The sequence below is a fragment of the Convolutriloba macropyga genome, chromosome 14, assembly GCF_964194025.1.
Source record: "Convolutriloba macropyga chromosome 14, txConMacr16.3, whole genome shotgun sequence".
In the NCBI taxonomy this organism is placed as follows: Eukaryota; Metazoa; Xenacoelomorpha; order Acoela; family Convolutidae; genus Convolutriloba; species Convolutriloba macropyga.
In genome coordinates this window covers 14717128-14739942 of record NC_134481.1, presented here as the reverse complement: position 1 = coordinate 14739942, position 22815 = coordinate 14717128, and the positions used below count along the sequence as shown (strand labels likewise).

The following is a 22815-nucleotide window of genomic DNA, read 5'->3' as shown; positions in this document are numbered from 1 at the left end:
ACGGGATTCTTATGCTGCTTTAATAAAATTGCTCTAGCCATGCATGATACTATTACCTTAATGGTGAGCGAAATACGAAATAGTTAAAATCTCTTGATAAACTGTTGCGTTAATTTAGTTGAAAGTAAATTCTTTTTAGCATTCCACATTTTCGCATTCTATTGCAGACTTTTGTTCTTGCCATCATTCTACTAGTTGTGCAAAGAGATCCTTGCAATGATTACCCTATAAGTTCAGGATAATTGAGCTGCGGCTCAAACTTTTTTCAGAAAAAAAAATTCAACGCCCAATTATTATTGAGTCAGGAAAACAGCTCCGGAAAAGTACTTGAATATAATCGCGCTGCTCTGCAAGGCAAACTCCATTTTAGCAGCGAGCAGGATGGCGCTGATTTTATTTTCTCTTATGTTAATCCCATTCAATAAAAATTGAATGTTGAAAAAACGGCCAACACGGTTGTTCTTTAGAAAAATAAAACATTTACTTGCTGTAGACTTTAATATTCGCATTCGAATGAACATATGCACATGCGATCAATTGTACGCCTGAAATTTTGCAGAGTTGGTTCTTATGTGTTTGCGATAACTGATCGTTTTTATAAAGAAGTTATAATAATATTTGGCCTCCATTGAATGAACTTTTACCCCACTGCACAGCTATTAGTGCTAGTTTACTCACACTGTTTTGTATGAAGAATTATTTGATTGTTGTCCTGTATATTTCAGCTGTATTACCTTGCGTCGCATTTAATTTAAGCTATTTGGCAGCAGCTTTTATTTTATTTCTATTAATTTTCATCGATGGATTCACTCAGTATTCAGTCATATTACTAAATAACATTGAAAAAAATAGTTGATTTTTAATTTTGCTTTTCATATCAAAAATTGAACATCTGAAGAAATATACAACATCTTGAAATAAAAAATTATTTTGGTTTTTTTCGCCAATCTTGAAAATTTCTAGAACCAAAGACAAAAACTCTGTTAACTGGAATGTTTTTTTAGGGATTTATTACACAACGATTTTATTGCACAGCTATTAGTGCTAGTTTACTCACACTGTTTTGTATGAAGAATTATTTGATTGTTGTCCTGTATATTTCAGCTGTATTACCTTGCGTCGCATTTAATTTAAGCTATTTGGCAGCAGTTTTTATTTTATTTCTATTAATTTTCATCGATGGATTCACTCAGTATTCAGTCATATTACTAAATAACATTGAAAAAAATAGTTGATTTTTAATTTTGCTTTTCATATCAAAAATTGAACATCTGAAGAAATATACAACATCTTAAAATAAAAAATTATTTTGGTTTTTTTCGCCAATCTTGAAAATTTCTAGAACCAAAGACAAAAACTCTGTTTACTGGAATGTTTTTTTAGGGATTTATTACACAACGATTTTATTCTACGCTTTGTGCAGTTCAATTTTTTAAAAACTTAAAACTCACTACATAAAGCTACTATTTCAAAGCTACTATTTCAAAGCTACTACTTGGGAATGCGGAATTGATCAAAAACTCTCTATTTCAATAATTTTTGGTTATTATTTCTATCTTTGTTTGATGCCTTGATAAAATCATAGCATATTAAACAAAACCCAGTTATTGTTTAAACATTTTCGAAATCCCTCAAGGCAAAAAATTTTTAATGTGTAAAATTCATGTGTACGAAATTCACCTCATTAGTGATAAAAATTTTACTGTCCAAAAAATTCTTGTTCGATCACCTGGCTAACTCTGATTTCAGATTAATTGAAATTTTTCAATAAAAGCCAAATTTTTAAGTCAGATTCATGACCTCCCATTTTCCTTTGATATTGATGGTTGGAATCCATGAACCGACCAGATCTTTTCCACTCCTTTCTCTAAATATTTACTCAAAGGCGAACTCCTTAAACAAGCATAAATAGATTATAGACATCTTCAGTCAAATTTTTCAATTTTTTCGAAATATAAATGATTTTCAACAATTTGACGATGAAATATCTTGTAAGACAATGTTGAGTATTATATGAAGATCAAATGCTTGCAAGTTAACTCAATATCTGCCTTTTCTCAATACTTTTTCCATTTTCCAGAATTTAAAGCCATCGAAACTGGATCAATTTTTCGTCGGTTACATGAAATTCGAAGGAAACGGCAATAGGAGTACTTTGTAACATTGTCTTTCAACGGAACGCAAATAATTAGCCAGTCCCAAAAAATGACAAATTTAAACATTTAATTGTAATGTCAATGAGTGCAATTAATGCATTTTTTTGGCATTGATGATGACATTTGTTCCCTGTTAAGAGGTACTAAGAGCAATCACAATTCTTTTATGCCATTTTAATATTATTAAAATATCAGTCGAGGATGGTCAAATTCCCAGTGAAGAGGAGGTGGCAGGGGGAGGGGGAGAAAGCAGTTGTTCTGAAATGAAATAAAACCGTTCCAAAATATGATATCCAATTGACCAAAAAAAGGATGAACAACTAATGCCCCTCCCATTTTATAATTGGAGATGATCAATTAAAGCGCCAAGTATCCGATTATCTTGTATGAAAAGGTTGAATTAATTTGACATGACAAGCGTGACATCAATGTATGGTAAAATTATCTTGCCTTTAATAATATTTCTCTGCTGAGCAATCTGGTTAAAGTTTCGGTTAAATTTCCTGAAAATGAGACAAATTATTGATCGGTGAGGTTAAAATTTTCCTGTTCCAACATTAATAAATGAAATGAGAGATGTCACGTTTTTAGGTAATCATTTCTAGTCTATATGAAGGCAAGAAAAATGAGATTAAGCAATTCTATCTATGCAAAATCTAAGTTTTTGTGATATTTAGCGGATTTTACGAGCGATATTTGCATTTTTGTAATTGAATAAAAAAAATTGACGATTAGACACATAATTTGCTATTAATCCCAATTTCAGAAACAATGATGCAAAAATAATTGTCGATTTTGAAATTGAGATCCGCAGCCTACAACACGAGCCAATAATTCTGCAGATAAATGTGGACCATTTAGTCTATTTTACCTCTTTGATTTCAAAAAAGTATCTTAATACACATAAAAAGGGCCTTAGACTTACAATGTTAGATACGTGAGAATATACTAATTGGTTTGTACTATCAAACAATCGAGAACAGTAAATTATACTGCAATAAAACATTATAATATAGAAAACTCTGCCTTTGTCTCAAAATTAAACAAATTAGCGCAATATTAATTAAAGTCTATTGATAGATGCACGGGCAAGTAATGTAAAATAGCTCAAAAGCGGTAATAAAAAGGGCGATATACGCCCTCTCAAAAATGGTAATTTTAACCCCCTCCGGGTTCGAAATCGAATGTTATCTAGCAATATTCAGTCAAAATTCTGCCAGGTTCTTGCAAGAATATGCATATTCTTGCAAGATTGCTGCCAGAATCTTGCATGAAAACAGTTGTTGTCAGAATATTTCAACATAACCATTTCATATTCTGCATAGGATCCTACAATGAGACGTCATTAAGGCGAGTAATCCAGACAACAAGAGATTCGCTCGAAAGTTCTTCTAAAGTCCTTGGAAGTTTAGGAAAATCAAAAGGTGGCAAGTCTGAGTGGTCATTTTTTTCGTGCATTGACAAAAAACGTCAACATAAGGAGCTGAACTGAATGGTTTGAAATTTAAAGATGAGAACAAACGTATATTATATATTTTTTCATAAAAGTTCATCTAAACGTGTCACTATGTAAATCAAGATTTAAGTCGATGGAACAGAATTGTCAAAATAAATTTTTTGGTGTTAATAGTGTACAATTGAAGACTTTACATTATTTTCTTCAGATAGTTCTTTCTTTCGATAAATAATTCTTTGTAATTTCATTAAATTTTTTTTACAAAAACGCGGAACTGGATGCTAGGATACTTCTGCAAAAAGCGAAATGTGTCGCGTGAGTGAGGGCCAATCAGAGAAGAGCTCGACCGAACGACCTTTTAAGAAATTTGGAAGATAACTATTTTTTGTCGGATCTTGTAAGATAACCATTCCTCTACCAAATCTTGTAAGACAACAATTTTCCTCCCAGATCTTGCAAGATGGCTCGTTTTTAGAAGATTCTGACAGATCGACTGGGATTTTCATAAGTTATTTTTATGTTCTGCTCCTCTGATGCAACTAATGATTGACATCATATCGTTTTTTATGAAAAATCATTGCCTAGAAAATAGCTGTTTTAGCAAACGTCTGTCACTGTATTCTCCAGAAAAATGTTTCCATTAGCCAAAACTTTATTTTGGTGGTTTTCATATTAATTACTCAAGATCTATTTTATCAACAAAATTGCACAAGAGCCGTGCTAAGTGTACAAGCTTTTCCGCGTTTTCTTCTTCTGGCCCGCAAAAAGTAATCTCAGGGAATTTTATGCAACTAAATACCAATTTATATTCTTCAATTTCTGTCAAATTGGCACACTGCGGAGTTGCATCGTAGAAAAGAGTGATATTTTCGAGTTTATTTGCTCGCTAAAAACAGCTATTTGCCAAATACTGCTGTAAGTTAAGAGGTTAAGAAAAATAAGCACCACTCTCTTCTAGTCCATGTAAAATTTACATGGTAACATATTTTAAATGACCAATCATTAAGGAACATTTGATATATATTAATCTAACAGTTGCATATTTGTAGAAGTGGGATTCTTCAACATGATGCTTACATAAAGCGTATATATATATATATATATATATATATATATATATATATATATATATATATATTTATATATATATATATATATATATATAATATATATATATATATTCATATATAAACTTATTTAACTTTAACAGTATCTTTAGGCATGTAAAAATGGGGGGTGGAAAACTTAAACGAGGCGCTAGCAGAAAAGATCCGTCCAGTTTCGCGACTTTTTTCTGTACATTTAAAGGGTTACAAGTGCATTTTTGGAATTTTCAAAATTAATTTTACTATCCCTGGTTACATTTCTTCTTGTTTGGCTTTTATAACATCCCTTTTTATGGTATTGCGTTTCATGACATCGACTTTTATTGATTTTAGTAACCATCGTTTCATTTTGATATTTTATGCATTGCTTGTACCCAAAATTTGTCACCATTGGAAAGCAACTATAGTTGCTCATTCACGCCGCATAGCTTGGAATTCTCTTAAAATAAAAATTTGCCATAAAATATGCATAGGAAATTTGTTCACGACGGGGGAAATTTAGTGAAAAGTGATCACGATAAACGTCTTATTTTCCCCTGGGAGGTATATGAACATTTGTAATTAATACTTTCACTACCTTTCATCGGCCTGGAATGTTTTTAACTGATATTGGCACAGTAGCTAACCTGGCTAATGAAACCATAATGAAAGCAACAAAATAGATTTAATTTGTTCACACCTTTTATGAAAAAAAATTTTTTGTTCACATTGAAACAAAAAATTTTGCTCCAATAGCTATGACCGAAATTCAATTTTACCCCTGCCCCCATTCTCTATTCATGAAAATTGAAGTTTGAGAAATCCATTTTTGCAACAAAGATTTGTTCGCCATTTCTGCAATCGCTTCACAATTTGAATGTAAATCAATTACTGCTCTTTGTTTGAGATCCTTTTATATTGACAAAAAACAAACAAACAAACAATCTATAGTGCTTTGAAGGAAATGGGCAGCGGAGCATGAATGGTTATGGAAATGCCACTTTAGTTTGTCAGAAATAATTACCAAATAAACAAAGGAATTTTCCTAACAACTAGGATAAGCAAATAATAATGAATAAACATGAAAGCAGAAAGCGGTCGCGTATGGTGTTCATTTAGACAACCGGAGGTTCAGATAGCCGATTTGTCCTGAAATAGCTGGGATCGTATCAACAGTCGCCTCCCCTATTGTAGAAAGGGGGACAATTCTTGGAAAGAATTTAAGCGAGCAATTTATTGACCAATCAGAACTTACCTGAACGGAAGCCTTATGACCAAATCTTGAGTATTATGTAATATAAAATTGATAATAGTTTAGAGGGGAAGGCAATTCTCTATGTACCGTAAGGGAGGCAATGGTTTAGAAGATCGAATTTATTAAAAAATAATTACCCGATTCTGACCGAACAAAATATCACTACCAGTCATGCTAAATATTTCACTTTCTGAAGCACTTAGCTTTTTCAACTATCTAGTCATTCGGCTATCAGACACAAAATAGTTGCTTATCAGGAGCTTAATTTAAAAAAATGGTTGGTCGAATGAATGACGTAGTTTTCAGTGATTGTGTCCGAATTGGAAAACGTTTTAATTGTTTTCAAAGCAATTGACAAACGAAAGCAAATTGAGCTTTTCAGCGATCTTCTGGTTCGTTTTTATTGATTTTTTTTGTTTTCCAGGACAAAATCGCCACTAAACTAACAACTTTATTGCAATCTATGCACGGCGCAAACTGAAAATTATCAGAAGGAGTTTGCCTCAAAAACTAGAAAAGCACTCATGATAATAATGTACGAACAATAACTTTTAAAAAAACACTCGAAAATACTTATTAAGAAATTTTCGGATTTTTTAAGTGAGTTGAAATCGCGTGTGTGTGTGTATTCGAGTAGACGTGTTTGCAATTGCTTTTATTTTAGACTGGCTACTCTAAAATACTTGCTTGTATTAGAGTAACTACTAGCTCGTTATGTTGATTCTATATCAACACCATTATAGTGATAGTAAAATTTGGGACTTTTGCCGGTTGCCACCCCTCAATCTCTTAATTGATTGCTCTCCACTGGGACAACTGCTCCACACTTCAAGAGTCTTACTATGTTCCCTCATTTTGGACTACAATTTCAAGCTGTGTATTGTGATCACAACTTACTAGATTGTATACTCTAACAGCTTGCATCACAATATATCATTTCTAAAAAAACAAATCATCAAATACAAAGACTTATGCACTTTGAAGTGCTTTCGGTCGCGAAATTTTACAGATTGCAGCAGTTATTATCAAATTTTGGTGTGGTATCAGACGTATATCCAAGAGCACTTTTTCGTTTGGTCAGTTTTCACTCTGCCTCCTGTTTCGCGTAAAAAATCATTGGTCAGAAAATGACACGATTGGATGGCTTTAATTGGAAATAAAGCTTGATTTTTGAATGCTTAACGGTGTTTAAGCTATTCTTCATTATTTGCAATGATATTCTATTGAGCTTTGGAGTTGTTTTTGTTCTTTTTTTCATACCTTTATCTATTTTTTCGTATTTTGAAATAAAATATAAATTAAACATATAAGTACTTCAGATGACTTTGATGTCATTTGGTTCATTCACTGATTTTGTTTTAATAATTTATTGGAAAAATTTGGCTTTGTTTTTGCAAGAAAGCAGAAAAAATTTTGCATATTTAAAAAAAATTTTCATATTTTTGCAAATACTGCAAACAATTGAAATTTCACATTTAGTTTGGAAAGTTTTTGTGATTTTTTGGAAGCCTCATTTGTTGAGCAAAAAGACCAAAAGATGAAAGACTCAGTAGCTCTTCTTTTTGTTGAAGAGAGACGGTTGAAAAAAAAACGAAATTTGTTTATCTTCAAAATTAAGTAAACGATTTGAAAACGTTTTAATTTCACGCCATTTAATTGAGTCAAAATTCAAATGAAACTCTGGGTGGTAACTGTGTATAATGAACCAGCTCTTCGAACACACTATAAAGACCAATTTTATTTTTTGAGTTGCTGAACAAAATTTTGCTCAATTTTTAAGCTTTAGACTTTTTGAGCATCATTTTCTGTGCTGGCTCGTTATCTGAGTTTTACTTTGTTGTATTTTATTAATTTTGCTCAATTATAAATATTTTTGGAAGGTTATAGTAAATTTTTCCACTTCGATTGAAACATGTAGCTGAAAAAACTTGTCAGATAAGTTAGGTTTTAGGATCTCTTGATGATATAATTATACTTTTATTTGGATTTCTAGCGGAATATATCCGAAAACTATATTGAGCAATATAAGAAAACTATATTGAGCAATGTATTGCTCTATCTCATTTTACGTGTTATACAAATTAATATATTTCAAAAATGTTGCTTTTGTATAGTTGATTTTACATACAAACCTTTTGAAAAACCTATTTTGTCGTTAATTGTACGAGTGCTGTTACTAAAAGACTAACAAAGTAGCTAGACATTTAAAAATGGGTTTTGAATTTTATTAGGTCAGTTTTTAAACCCACAAACAAATAAATTTTTATTCTTTTTTTGCTTTTTTTGTCAAAAGGGACTTGATCAACCTGTGGCAAAGTTGAAAACACAGATTTGATGCGCTAGAATTCAAACACGACTATTCAAAGAAGATAGTTGATCTATTGAAGTCCTTAATGAGAACGAAAATCAAAAATTGAAGTTCAAATCTGAACACTCTTCGTGGGGTTTCAATTAAAACTACTGCGTTTCTTAAATTTCTGGAACACTCCCGCTCCATCCCCAAGATAAAGACTTGGTTTGTTTATTCGAAATAGATTCATTTCTTCATTCCTTTCAATTATTTATCTATATTTAGCTTATTAGTTTAAACAAATGTGAATGTTTGTTTTTCGCCGTTTTGGTTTACAAAGCAAACTGGTGAAGAATTTAGTCTTCGCTATTCATCTCTCGTTGGAAATTATAAACACGAACATTGACCCAAAATACAATAATTAATCTGCTTATGTTCCCTTAGAGGGGTAGTATGAATATATGAATAAACAATTTTTGTTTTCCTGACGGAGATATAATTAAAATTTTAAATAAAAGCAAAATGCATTAGAAAAATTAGTTTTTCCATTTGCTATTATGAATTCTCCAATCTATATGAACCATTTGCAATTTTTTTTAATGTAATCACAATGGAAGTTAAATAAGTTATTTGACCATAAAGAAATGCTATAGGCTTGCTTTTACAAAAGCTCTTTAAACTAAATCTTTTTACAAGAGAGCGCAATGAAATGTTTTTGTATTTTTCTTCATTGGTTTTACGGTTATAGCAACTCATTTTCAGCAAAAGTTAATTAGATAGCAAGTTTTTGAAGTTTAAACATACTTCAACTCAAACATAAAACATGGACCACCATTATTTAATAACTGGTAATTGGGGAAGGAGCTTTGCCCTGTCAAAAAAAACTGGGATCCCCAGTCGAGACCAGATGGTTATCTTGCAAGATTCTGTCAGAATCTTGCAAAAACTGTCTATCTTGCAAGATCTGGCAGAAAAATGGTTATATTGCAAGATCTGCCAGAAAAATGGTTATCTTGTAAGATTCTTGCAAGTTCGTTCCGGTCGAGCTGTCCTCTTATTGGCTCCCATTCATGCAACACATTTCATTTTGACCAGAAATTTACATAAGAATCAATTGCGTGTAAATTAAGAAAAATAATAAATTTAAATAGATTTTGAATCTGGAAATATGAAGTATCTGAAGAAAACAAATTAAAATCTGCTTTTGAGAACTGTTAACACAAAATAAATTACTATTAAAAACTGTTTTTTTAACTTTATCAAGATTTACAAAACTACACGTCTAGATTACTTTTTCTGATGAAAAAACTTATGTGATATTATTCTTTGCATCTTAAACAGCTTCCTTTCATTTAATTCAGCTCCCTGCGCTTAAGTTTTCTTGCCAATGCCCAAAAAATGTGATTATTCACGGCTTGCCATTTTTTTGAGCTTCGAAGGACTTTAGAAGAGCTTTTGCGCAAATCTGTTGGTGTCAGAATTACTCGCATTAATCAATTCATCTTGTAGTATCTTGTGCAAAAAAGTGGATATATTAGAGGATTCTGACAGAGAAATGATTATCTTGTAAGATTCTGTCAGAAAAATTGCTATCTTGCAAGATTCTGGCAGAAAAATGGTTATCTTGCAAGATTCTGGCAGAAAAATGGTTATCTTGCAAGTTTCTGGCAGAAAAATGATTATCTTGCAAGTTTCTGGCAGAATGAATGGTTATCTTGCAAGATTCTGGCAGAAATTTTGCAAGAATTACTCGCATTAATCAATTCATCTTGTAGTATCTTGTGCAAAAAAGTGGATATATTAGAGGATTCTGACAGAGAAATGATTATCTTGTAAGATTCTGTCAGAAAAATTGCTATCTTGCAAGATTCCGGCAGAAAAATGGTTATCTTGCAAGATTCTGGCAGAAAAATGGTTATCTTGCAAGTTTCTGGCAGAAAAATGATTATCTTGCAAGTTTCTGGCAGAATGAATGGTTATCTTGCAAGATTCTGGCAGAAATTTTGCAAGAATTACTCGCATTAATCAATTCATCTTGTAGTATCTTGTGCAAAAAAGTGGATATATTAGAGGATTCTGACAGAGAAATGATTATCTTGTAAGATTCTGTCAGAAAAATTGCTATCTTGCAAGATTCTGGCAGAAAAATGGTTTTCTTGTAAGTTTCTGGCAGAAAAATGATTATCATGCAAGTTTCTGGCAGAATGAATGGTTATCTTGCAAGATTCTGGCAGAAATCTTGCAAGAATTACTCGCATTAATCAATTCATCTTGTAGTATCTTGTGCAAAAAGTGGATATATTAGAGGATTCTGACAGAGAAATGATTATCTTGTAAGATTCTGTCAGAAAAATTGTTATCTTGCAAGATTCTGGCAGAAAAATGGTTATCTTGCAAGATTCTGGCAGAAAAATGGTTATCTTGCAAGTTTCTGGCAGAAAAATGATTATCTTGCAAGTTTCTGGCAGAATGAATGGTTATCTTGCAAGATTCTGGCAGAAATTTTGCAAGAATTACTCGCATTAATCAATTCATCTTGTAGTATCTTGTGCAAAAAAGTGGATATATTAGAGGATTCTGACAGAGAAATGATTATCTTGTAAGATTCTGTCAGAAAAATTGCTATCTTGCAAGATTCTGGCAGAAAAATGGTTATCTTGCAAGATTCTGGCAGAAAAATGGTTATCTTGCAAGTTTCTGGCAGAAAAATGATTATCTTGCAAGTTTCTGGCAGAATGAATGGTTATATTGCAAGATTCTGGCAGAAATCTTGCAAGATTATGCATAATCTTGCAAGATTCTGGCAGAATCTGCCAGAATCTTGCAAGATAACCATTCGAAATCGACTGGGGATGAAAATTTAATGATTAAATTTAAATGATTAAATTTCTTTGGTTAAATTTAAAATAACATAAATATTTAATATGTTGGAGAAAGTAAATTTTTTGATATTGATATTGATAAATTAAAAGAAAGCACTGAGAATGTGAAATAAATAATTCAGACCAATAATTAGGTTAAACGTCAGGTACCTGAAAAATCTGTAATTTACGATAACTCAATAAGAAAGAAACTGAAGACAAAAGTTAGCAGAAACAAAATTAGCAGAAAAAGGATCACCTAGTACTGTGCACTGCACAGAAAGTTCCAACTTTAACCTTGGATGACGTGATAGCATACTCAGCTCAAAATTTGCAAAAATTATTTATAAAAAGATCAGATCCAAAAAATACTTTGATTTCCTTATGTATTGAGGGAAAGAAATTAGTCAAAGCATCGTCGAAACAATTTTTTGAAATCAGTTAATTTCACCTGCTTTTCAGAACAAAATATAAATAACAATTGAATACAATTGAAAACGAGGTTTTAAAAAACTTAAAAAAACGTTTCCAAGGTTTTATTTTCAGGCAACTAGAGAAATGGTTTATGGTTTTTCTCATTTTTTTAAACTGTTTTTAAACTTTATATCAGTTTATTTTAGTCTAAATTCGTGAGCAAGATTTTTCAAAACGAACTTTGAGCTGAATGAAGACATTTGTAACCAGTCTTGAAAAATCAAGAAATATTCTTATAAAGGGTCAAAAATGAGGCAAAATTGGATAAAACGCGACAATATTTTGTTTGACGAAGTAAAAAAATAGTAGCAAGACTAGTACTGAACCACGTTTTTAACGCTTGAGTAAACTGAGAGTTATCATTCAGTCTCCTTAGAGAAGCAGCTTGTGTTAGTAAGCAGAGCATACACCAAAACATACTCAAAAATAAACAAAACATAACAATATTCTTTTTCCATATTCTGTAAGAAATACGGTTGTCAAATTTACAGAGTCCGAAACGTCAATCCCAAAAAACCGCATTACGGGACTTTGGACAGCAAGCACCAAAGTTATATAAAACCAAAACAAAATTTTAAAAAGGGTTAAAACAGAAAGTGAAATTTGTTTTTGGAAATCAAATGACCGCAAAATCTTTATAGCAGTTGAATTTTCATGAAAATGATAGGATCAAATAAAATATGAGTCAATGAGAACCAATGAGATATTTAATAGTGAGTCTAATTGGCAGAAGAACACATCGACTACGACAACTGGCCAAATACAAAAAGTTTTCATTGTTTTAAGTATATGAGTGCGGGCAACAATTTGCAAATATATCAGCGATTGGAGGATAGTTTTTCAAAATTAAAAATTTTTCTGCTCATAGTTTTTATAGAATATTTATAGAATATAGATATTATAGAAATCTCCGATAATTGTTTTAATTCTTGGTTGCCTGATGGTCCCCGAAAAAATTTAGAAACACATATTGTTGAAGTTCAAGAAAGACTTGAAAAAATAACATCTATAAACGGTGCGGAAATTAGCAAAAGTGTGGGAAAATTGAGGCGACTTTTAGCCCCTTTCGATTTAATTCACACTACTCTATATAGCTTGACCGGAGACTCATTTCGTCTGAATGGTTGCTGATATAGATGCTTGGTGGGAGCATATTATTTGCAACCCCAAACGAACGTGGGATCTATTCTGTTTTGCCCTCCCCCTCCATCTTAGTGGGCTTGGTTTTTTACGCCCCCCCCGGCGCATGTGCTTTTTTTTACATAGTAACGAGCTATATAACAACATATAATTTGTAACTGGGAACTGGGGGGGGGGGGGGGGTAAAAACACTGGTGGGGCAGAAACAGAATCCCAAACGTGATACTTTTTAACTATTTAATCGCACTTGCTATGCAACTCGGAGTCCATAGCCTATATGACGGAGTGCAAAAAAGGAAAAGATGCATAAAATCAAATTGCCAAATAATTAATTTGATAAATAGTTGTCGTTTTCTTCATAAATTTAAAAATAAAATCCTAAAAATCCCAAGTGCGGGTTACTCGCATGATGGGAGACCAAATAGTCATTCAGTTTATAAAAACTATTTTTGAGTTTTTTCCGTTTTTGTCATCGATCTTAGTGAGCGCCTATTAACTGCAACTTCCTATTTTGTCAATGGAAAAAGTCCCAATTTTTTCTTTCTGACCTTGCGTCAATTTATAGTTCATTTGGAATCATCTAGATTTTTCAGACCGCAAGAATTTATACCAAAATTTTATTTTGGTTCTTTCATATTATACGACAAAAAAAAGACAGCCAAACAATATTCATCCTAATGACATTACTTTCTTCATTATGAAAAAAAAAAGAATTATCCATCTTTAAAATTTTCCATGGATTTTTTCTCTGCGTCATTCCATTTCAATTTAACACCGCCCGAGGCTCACTTTTCCAACATTTACCTTCAATTTGCGCTTCGATTGCTAAAGTAATTTTTGGAAATCTTTTGAAGTTGAGGAGGTCTTATTTTCTGAGCCTCACAACTCTTCTTGCTGTCAATCACATTCTTTATCTCCAACTAAACAAAGTAAACCGCCTTTGGCCTTGAATTGGGACTATATATATGCGAAACGACACGCGATCAAAATTCAAATCACATTTACTTAGGATTTGGTAAATGTTAATTCTGCACGCTCAGTGTTCGTTTGTATAATTTATTTTGAGTAAAAGTATGAAAGGTTTAGGAAACAAGCTGCCAAGCAGATCAGACTGATTTGTTGGTAGATTCCGCCATTTTAAAAGTATTAAGAAATGCATTTTATACTCAGTTCTTGTAGACAGTTCTTGAGTTTGTTCAACAAAATTACCTTCAAATTGTACCTTAGTAACCCATGATCAGACCGTTATTATGATGTGTCACACACATACACACACACACACACACACATACATACATACATACATACATACATACATACATACACACGCGCACACACACACACACACACATACATACATACATACACACGCACACACACGCACTCACATACATACATACATACATACATACATACACACGCGCACACACACACACACACACACACACACACACACACACACACACACATACACACACATACACACACACACACACACACACACACTGTTATACTTCAGCTTTGCAAACAGACTTTGAGACTTTGATTTGTGTCGCAAATACACTATCTCAAAAGTGTAATAGGAATCGCAGAGCGAATCCGTAAATAAGTGTGCTTTACAGAATTTGTTTATTGGAATCGCGATGCGAATCCACGGCTAACTTTGACTCGAGTAAATTAAGAGCGTTTGCAGAAGCAACTTGAATTCAGATTGACTACGTGAAATTCTGATTACTTATAATAAAATACTGTGAACAAGATATGAAATAATATAGTAGACTAGCGGGAATATTTTTATACGTCAATAATAAAAAGTCATAACTTTAGTTATAAGCGCATGATATGAATAATAAAATAGAGGATAAAAATAATCAAGTACACATAAAGATTTCGATATATATATATATATATATATATATATATATATATATATATATTTATAAGTTTTCATACGTATCACATTTCCCCCATGGCAGAAAAAATTTAAATGTACTTACAATTTTTAGAGTCAAACACAAAAAATGTAAATGAAAAAGATGAACACAACATAAGGTAAAACTGCAAAGATGCCACAAATGTTACTTTTAAGAAATGAAAAGATTGATCATTAGGTATATGCGAAGCATATATGCTTGAGAAGGGTTCAACTGCACATGTATCTAGTATGTAATTGCTTTTATAATGTTACCACTTGACAATAAGAGACAGCACATACAATATGAAAGTGTGATTAAAAATTGGATTCGTAAGGCGAATACGCTTTAAAGTTTATAACATGCAAAATGAATACATTGAAATGAATAAATAACATACACACACAATAACAAGTGGATTCGCGGAGCGAATACATGAATGAAGTAGAAATAATACATTGAACAGCAACCCAAGAAAATTAACACTAATGTAACCATTTAAAACTGGATTCGTAAAGCGAAAAAAAACTAAATAAATAAATGTAGTTTATGTGAGTTTACGCAGTTTTAACAGTTTTGTTTAAATTTCATTCTCTGCTTCCCACACAGATAGTTCCCGTTCTTGTTCATATTCATGATATCAATCTCTTGAATCTGGAGGTGAAGCTTGACCAATTTGGATATCAGGTCGTGGTGGGGAGGGAATTCTTGATTGTTCCGCATTTTGAATCATTGCGACTACTGTATTTTCGTTTGTTGAGCCCTTCTTTATTTAGATTTTCGCTTTTTCGATTTATTCGAGCTGGATGAGGCCAACGAACTGGTAGGAGAGATGTCCGCATCTGCAAATCCGTAAAATTGAGGCCGTTTGCGTTTTCGAGCTGCTTGTTGTTCTTGTGGGGTGGAGGACGTTACTGGATCTTGTGATGAGGACATTGATGGGGCGGGCACTATCGATATCAACGGTTGTTCCGAAGCTGTTCCATTGTCGTTTTTATTTGACGAAGCCGTGTTACGACATCGTTTAGGCTGCGGCTTAGCCGGTTTACGGACTGTGAGGGCTCGAGAGAAATTTGAGATCACGGATGAAACAACGGAGGTGGTATCTCGATGGCGATGGCGAATTTTGATTTCTCCCCTCTTTTGTCTCTTGACATCATGACTATGTTTAGCGATCTTTGTCTCTGTTGTTTGTTCGTAAGGCGCAGGACGTCTTTGTGCGTATGCCCAGAGATTAGTAGACCTCTCTGCTTTTGTGCCGAACTTTGCCAGATCGCTATCTCTAACTTTCACTGGGGATCGTCCAGTTAATTATTGTTGTTGTAGGGGAAGATTTTGTGATAAAGGATCCGGGTTTTAGAACCTCATATAGCCCGGCGAGCTGTCTTTTGGCCCTCTTTTTGTTAGGTAGTTTCCGCGCTAACTTTACATTTAAGGATTTCTCTTCTGGGAATGGGGTTCGTGAGTTTGGGATGGATAGTGAACTGCAATTCCTTATTGTCCGAATCACGATAGCGGAGGCCTGCGTCCTGTTGTGCCTTGTTCATGGATTTTTCAATGTCCAGATCGCTTCTTTCAGGGTTGGTCCATCCGGCGTCATCGAGGTAGTCATCTACAGGAACTGTATCGGCATCTAAATAGTGGTTAATAACTTTTCATAAGTTAAATTTAAACTGGAGGGAGACGTGCTAATATTCCTTAAAGGAGTATTTGCCGGACGACCGAAATGGGCTTCAAATGGTGTTATCTTTGTTGTTTTCTGTCTTGTTATACGTAAATCAGAAATTATTTGTTTAATTGCTTTAGATGTTGCGAATGTATCTTTATTTTCAGCTTTCATGCAGGATAACCGTCGTTTTATTGTCTGTATCATTCGCTCCACTAATTCAATAGCTCTATGATCTCCGACCGGTGCGTCGAGAATGTCAATATTGTTTTCATTACAGTAATTTGTAACTTGTTTACCTACTAGACAAGTGGCTTGGTCTAAACGTATTGTTCGTGGAATTCCATGAGTATAGGCGTAATTACGGAGAAATTTTACTACATTTCTACCATTAGCTTTTTCAAAATTTCTAGCTGTCGGATACTTTGAATAACGGTCAATGTATGCCAAAAAAAATGTCTTTATCTTTTTCATTCGTTATCGGACCCCCAAAGTCAATTTAAATTTCTTCAATTGGTTCTTGGCAAGCATTATGTGGATACCATTTAAATTTTGGTATAATAGATTTTAAATTCTTACCAATATCAGTACATGGAACGCAATCCGATGCTTTAGCCAAAATTTCTCTATACATATATGGCCACCATGCATGTTGGGATAGAGAAATCATCCCCCAACTACCAGGGTGGGTCATGTGTAGTGATTCCACTACTGCCTCTTTTATTGAATTGGGTATGGCGACGCGTTCGTCGACACACAAGCAACTGAACCGCACATGAAAGTCTTTCCAAAAGGAGTGGATGTATGGGCTGACTTCTTTGCATCGGGCCTCGTCATCTTGGAGAACACAATCTCTAATCTCCTTTAGCACGTAGTCCTTGCTAGTCAAGACTGCTAGAAACGACTTCGTAAAGAGCTGATTTAGGTTGCTCTCAAAAACTTCCTCCCTGGACAGTTCAATATCTTGAATTTCAGGTGATGATGAGGCTTGGGTATTATTGTTGGGGTTTGCACCAGTAGTTGTTATTGGGGTTGATTGAGTGCGAAATGTTACTCTAGGGGTATGCGGAGGAGTTGGAGGGTTGGTTTGCGATGATCCATTAGCAGACATTGTTATGTGATTTACTTTATTTTCTAGTTTTGCGATTAAATTACAATTGAATTGTTTAGACTGGATTTGCGATGCGGGTGCCGTATTATTTTGAAGCAAGTGATTTGCGTGGCAATTAAATTGAGAAATGAATGCTGAGTTGTAATTGTGTAATTGTGCTCGAGTAGTGAATGAATTATTTGAGGAATTTGAGTTATGGGTGTTACTTTTAGCAGGTTTGCAAGAGTGGACGCGCGTCTTGTTGACTTGTAACTTGTTTTTGCTGTTTATGGGCCGCTTATGGAAAGGAATTTTATTTGAATGACTAAATAAAGATGTAATTGCGTCGCGAATGCGGGAAATTGTTGCTACCATGAATTCCTCATCATATTGAGTGACGCTTTTTGCTTTTTGGTTCGGGTGGCGCGAGATATAATCAACTAAACCCATTCGGGTACCAGGAATATGCTCTATGTTAAAATCAAATGGTAACAAACGATCAATCCAACGTGTTAATCTGCTATTGTAGGATTTATTTGAGCGGTGAGATTTTAAAACGGAAAGAAGTGCTCTGTGATCTGTCAAAACCGTAAAAGTCTTTCCAAATAAATAATATTTAAAATATTCGATGGCCCAAACCACCCCAAGCAATTCTAGTTCGTTTATACTGTAACGTTCTTTGTTGCTATTAAGAAAGCGAGATGCAAAAGCCACTGTTTTCCACCCTTCACAATCTAGTTGTTCGAGCGCAGCGCCTAAACCTTGGCGAGATGCATCGCATTTGATGCGTGTTTCCAGTGTTGGATTAAAATGGGTATTTTTTGTAGCATTCGCAATAACAGTTTTGATGTGTTCGAAATGTGTTTGATGGTATTCGGTCCAAAGAAATTTTTCATTTTTCTTTAACAAAGGCCGAAGAGGATGACATATTTTGGCAAGATTAGGAATAAATTTGCTTAAATGATGAGCACTACCTAGGAATGAACGCAATTGTTTCAATGTCTTAGGAGCTTTGATTTTGGCAATTGCTGCTGTTTTAGATTCTATGAGTTTAACACCACTTTGCGAAAATGTGAAACCAAGCCAATTTATCTGCTGTTTTGCAAAATGACATTTGCTTAAATTAATTCTGAGGTTATCGGCCTCGAGTTTCTGCAGACAATTGTAAACGCATTTGAGGTGCGATTCCTTGGTACCTTTGCTAACCACAATTATATCGTCCAGAAAACAGTATGTATGAGACAACCCAACCACTGTATAATCCATTGCCTTTTAAAACTCTGCCGGCATATCCATAAGTCCATAAAATCCCGTTTTAAAACGGTACGTACCTGTTGCGTCGCCGCAAATGATATTGAAATTACAATGACGTGCGGTATCCGGATGCAAATTTAATTGACTATATGCGTATTTTAAGTCAATTGTTGAAAAATAAACATTTCCCCATGATTAGAGTAATTAATATGTTGTGAAATTGAATCAATAAGACTATCTTTATTTGGCATTTGATACTTGTTTTTGTGAATCGCTTTGTTCAGAATTTTCAAATCAAGAGCTAATTTTACAGATTTGTCCTTCTTAACTGTAATTACAATAGTAGAAATAAAGTTTTTATCAGAACATTCTTGCAGTTTTTCAATATGTCCTTGTTCTCTAAGTCTCTTTAGCTCGTCAGATACTTTGTCTAACAGATTTATGGGGACACGGCGACCTTTTTGATGTGATGGGGTATAATTTTTGTGAAATTTTGAACGAACTGTATGTACTTTAGACTTACCGATTCTGGATATAAGATCAGGGAAATCGATTGCAATCTGTTTTTTAATTGGACAGTATTCTTGTTCTACCTGATTGATTATCATTTGATTATTTGATTGTTGAATTGAGAGTCCAAGTGCGGGAAACAAATTCCTACCCAACAGTGAACGATGACCATCCGCCATTACTTGAATTTCAATTGGATTCGCGTACCAATTGCCGCTTTGAATTGAAGTTTGAAGAATGCCTACCGTATGAGTAGGCTCGTTCGAAAATGTTTTCAATTGTTTGGGGTTCGCCTCGCGTATCCACTTCGATTCTGAGTCGTGGGAAATGATTGAATTGCCAATGATTCGTTTATTATTGTGCATAGGCTGCCCGAATCCACCAAAACATTTGCTGATGTATTACCAAAAATTACAGGAAGATTGATCGCTGCCACCGAAGTTGTGAAATCCGTTGATGATACTACAGCTACACAATTATCTTCATCTGATGAATAGTTTGACTCCAAATCAGTATCAAAATCTGCCGAAATTTGATTGACATCCTTAACTTGGTCATCTTTTTCTACATTATTGACTCGTGGCTTAGGTCTTGGGTACGAATTGGGGTCTTTAGGTTTACGACAAATCTTTGCGAAATGGTTTTCAATACCACAATTATTGCATCTCTTTCCCCGAGTGGGACATTTATTACGGTGTTCAGAAGTCCAACTGGATCCACAGAGGTGACAAGTTGTGGGCTTTTTCCGTGCGGTTGTACTCATAGTTGAAAAGGGAGTAGCATTCGCGATGCGCATCCGTTGTACTTGATTGACGGTTGAATGTAGTTCAGTTTTGTTGGCATTCATTTTGAGTTGATTGAGGGTACCCATTTCAATGTTGATTGCTATTGCTAATGCTTTATCAGGGTCTACTGTTTCTTTTAGAAGCTCTTTTTGGATGTCTTCGTTTTGCATGTTTGCAATAAAAACGTCCCTGATGATAGTATCTCCTTTTTCTCCTAGATCACAATTTTCCGAAAGTTCTTTGAGATGTCCATAGAATTTTTCAATTGGTTCTCCCTTTTGTTGTTTCCGTGTAGGAAAAAGATACCGATCAAAAGTTATATTATGAATCCGAATGAAGGTTGTATTTAAAACATCCCAAAGATGTTTGGTTGAGATTGCTTCGAGATTGACAGTCGAATTTTTTGAATTGATGACTCGTCGCCCTTCCATTCCCAAATTCAGGTACATCAATGAAGAAGCTTTCCGATCACATAGTTTCCACGGTTTGTCTCCGCATAAGATTCTGACCGCTTCAATACGTTGACACTGATTTTTCCACGCTGTTTTCGCCTGTTCGTTGCGGGTACGTCGATCTCGTTCTGATTGTGCTGTCGGGTTGTCAACTGCGTCTTTGTAAGCTGGTTCGGGGGGCAAGAGAACATTTACTGGAGGGTCAGCTAGGAGAAGGTCCACTTCAATTCCTTCACGAGCAAGAATTGCAAGTTTTAATTGCGTCCTCCAATTTTCCCAGCGAAGTGGGGGTTCTAGGGTTGCCTTCTCCCAGAAGGGTTGAATTCCGAGTGGAGATTTGCCGCTGTTCTTTATTGCTGAGTGCGCCATGTTATACTTAAGCTTTGCAAACAATCTTGGATTTCTGTCGCAAATACACTATCTCAAAAGTGTAAAAGGAATCGCAGAGCGAATCCGTAAATAAGTGTGTTTTTTAGAATTTGTTTATTGGAATTGCGATGCGAATCCACGGCTAACTCCGACTCAAGTAAATTAAGAGCGTTTGCAGAAGCAACTTGAATTCAGATTGACTAAGTGAAATTCTGATTACTTATAATAAAATACCAAAAATTTATAGTCTAGTCTTATAGTGAATCATCTAGTTTATTCAGACCGCAAGAATTTATACCAAAATTTTATTTTGTTCTTTCATATTATACGACAAAAAAGACAGCCAAACAATATTCACCCTAATGACATCACTTTTTTCATTACGAAAAAAAGAATTATCCATCTTTAAAATTTTCCACGGACTTTTTTCTCTGCGTCATTCCATTTCAATTTAACACCGCCCGAGGCTCACGTTTCCAACATTTACATTCATTTTGCGCTTCGATTGCTAAAGTAATTTTTGGAAATCTTTTGAAGTTCAGGAGGTCTTATTTTCTGAGTCTCACAACACTTCTTGCTGTCAATCACATTCTTTATCTTCAACTAAACAAAGTAAACCGCCTTTGGCCTTGAATTAGGACTATATGCAAAACGACACGCGATCAAAATTCAAATCACATTCACTAAGGAATTGGTAAATGTTAATTCTGCACGATCAGTGTGCGTTTGTATAATTTATTTTGAGGAAAAGTATGAAAGGTTTAGGAAACAAGCTGCCAAGCAGATCAGAGTGATATGTCGGTAGATTCCTGCCATTTTAAAAGTATTAGGAAATGCATTTTATACTCAGTTCTGGTAGACAGTTCTTGAGTTTGTTCAACAAAATTACCTTAAAATTGTACCTTAGCAACCCATGATCAGACCGTTATTATGGTGTGTCACACACATGCACACACATACATACATACATACATACATACATACATACATACATACATACACACGCGCGCACACACACACACATACATACATACACACGCACACACACACACACATACATACATACATACATACACACGCACACACACACACACACACACACACACTGTTATACTTAAGCTTTGCAAACAGATTTGGACTTGTGTCGCAAATACACTATCTCAAAAGTGTAATAGGAATCGCAGAGCGAATCCGTAAATAAGTGTGCTTTACGGAATTTGTTTATTGGAATCGCGATGCGAATGCACGGCTAACTTTGACTCAAGTAAATTAAGAGCGTTTGCAGAAGCAACTTGAATTCAGATTGACTAAGTGAAATTCTGAATACTTATAATAAAATACTGTGAACAACATATGAAATAATAGTAGACTAGCGGGAAGATTTTTATACGTGAATAATAAAAAGTCATAACTTTAGTTATAAGCGCATGATATGAATATTAAAATAGAGGATAAAAATAATTAAGTACACATAAAGGTTTCGATATATATATATATATATATATATATATATATATATATATATATATATATATATATAAGTATTCATACGTATCACACACACACACACACACACACACACACACACACACACACACACATACATACATACACACGTACACACACAACAGACACACCTACACCACCCAAACTGTACAAGACTTTTCTGATTTTTATGTTCCTCATTTTTTTCCAGTTGCAGCACGTGCTAATGACATTTTTACGTTCCTTTTAATCAATTCTCAGAAAATTTCTGCAATACAGAAATTCACGGTGAACATATATGAAGCCAGCAGAGACAAAGAAAACTTAAACGCTAGATTAACATTACAGAAATAAACGATAAATAATAAAAACTGAAGATTCGGTAGATATTATTGGTGCCATCGTCTTGCGAAGAAAAAACGTCAAGTCAAAGTGTGGACATGAAAGAAGCCTTAAGATCAAAAACAATCTTTATGACGACTTAGGCTCAGAAGGTATGGAGATAGCAAAAGAGTGGGAAAAATTGGAAAAGACAGAAAATATCACAATCATGTCAAATTTCTTGATAATTGTG

At 34.0% G+C, this 22815-nt stretch overlaps 1 protein-coding gene across 1 annotated transcript in view; it reads left to right on the top strand.

Annotated features, from left to right (window-relative positions):
* Positions 1 to 22815, top strand: part of LOC142353272 (uncharacterized) — a 50847-nt gene continuing 28032 nt past the window's right edge. The window contains exon 1 of the mRNA XM_075405503.1: positions 1 to 63. Coding sequence (XP_075261618.1) covers positions 40 to 63 — 24 coding nt within the window. The 5' untranslated portion in view covers positions 1 to 39. The remainder of the gene's footprint in view (positions 64 to 22815) is intronic.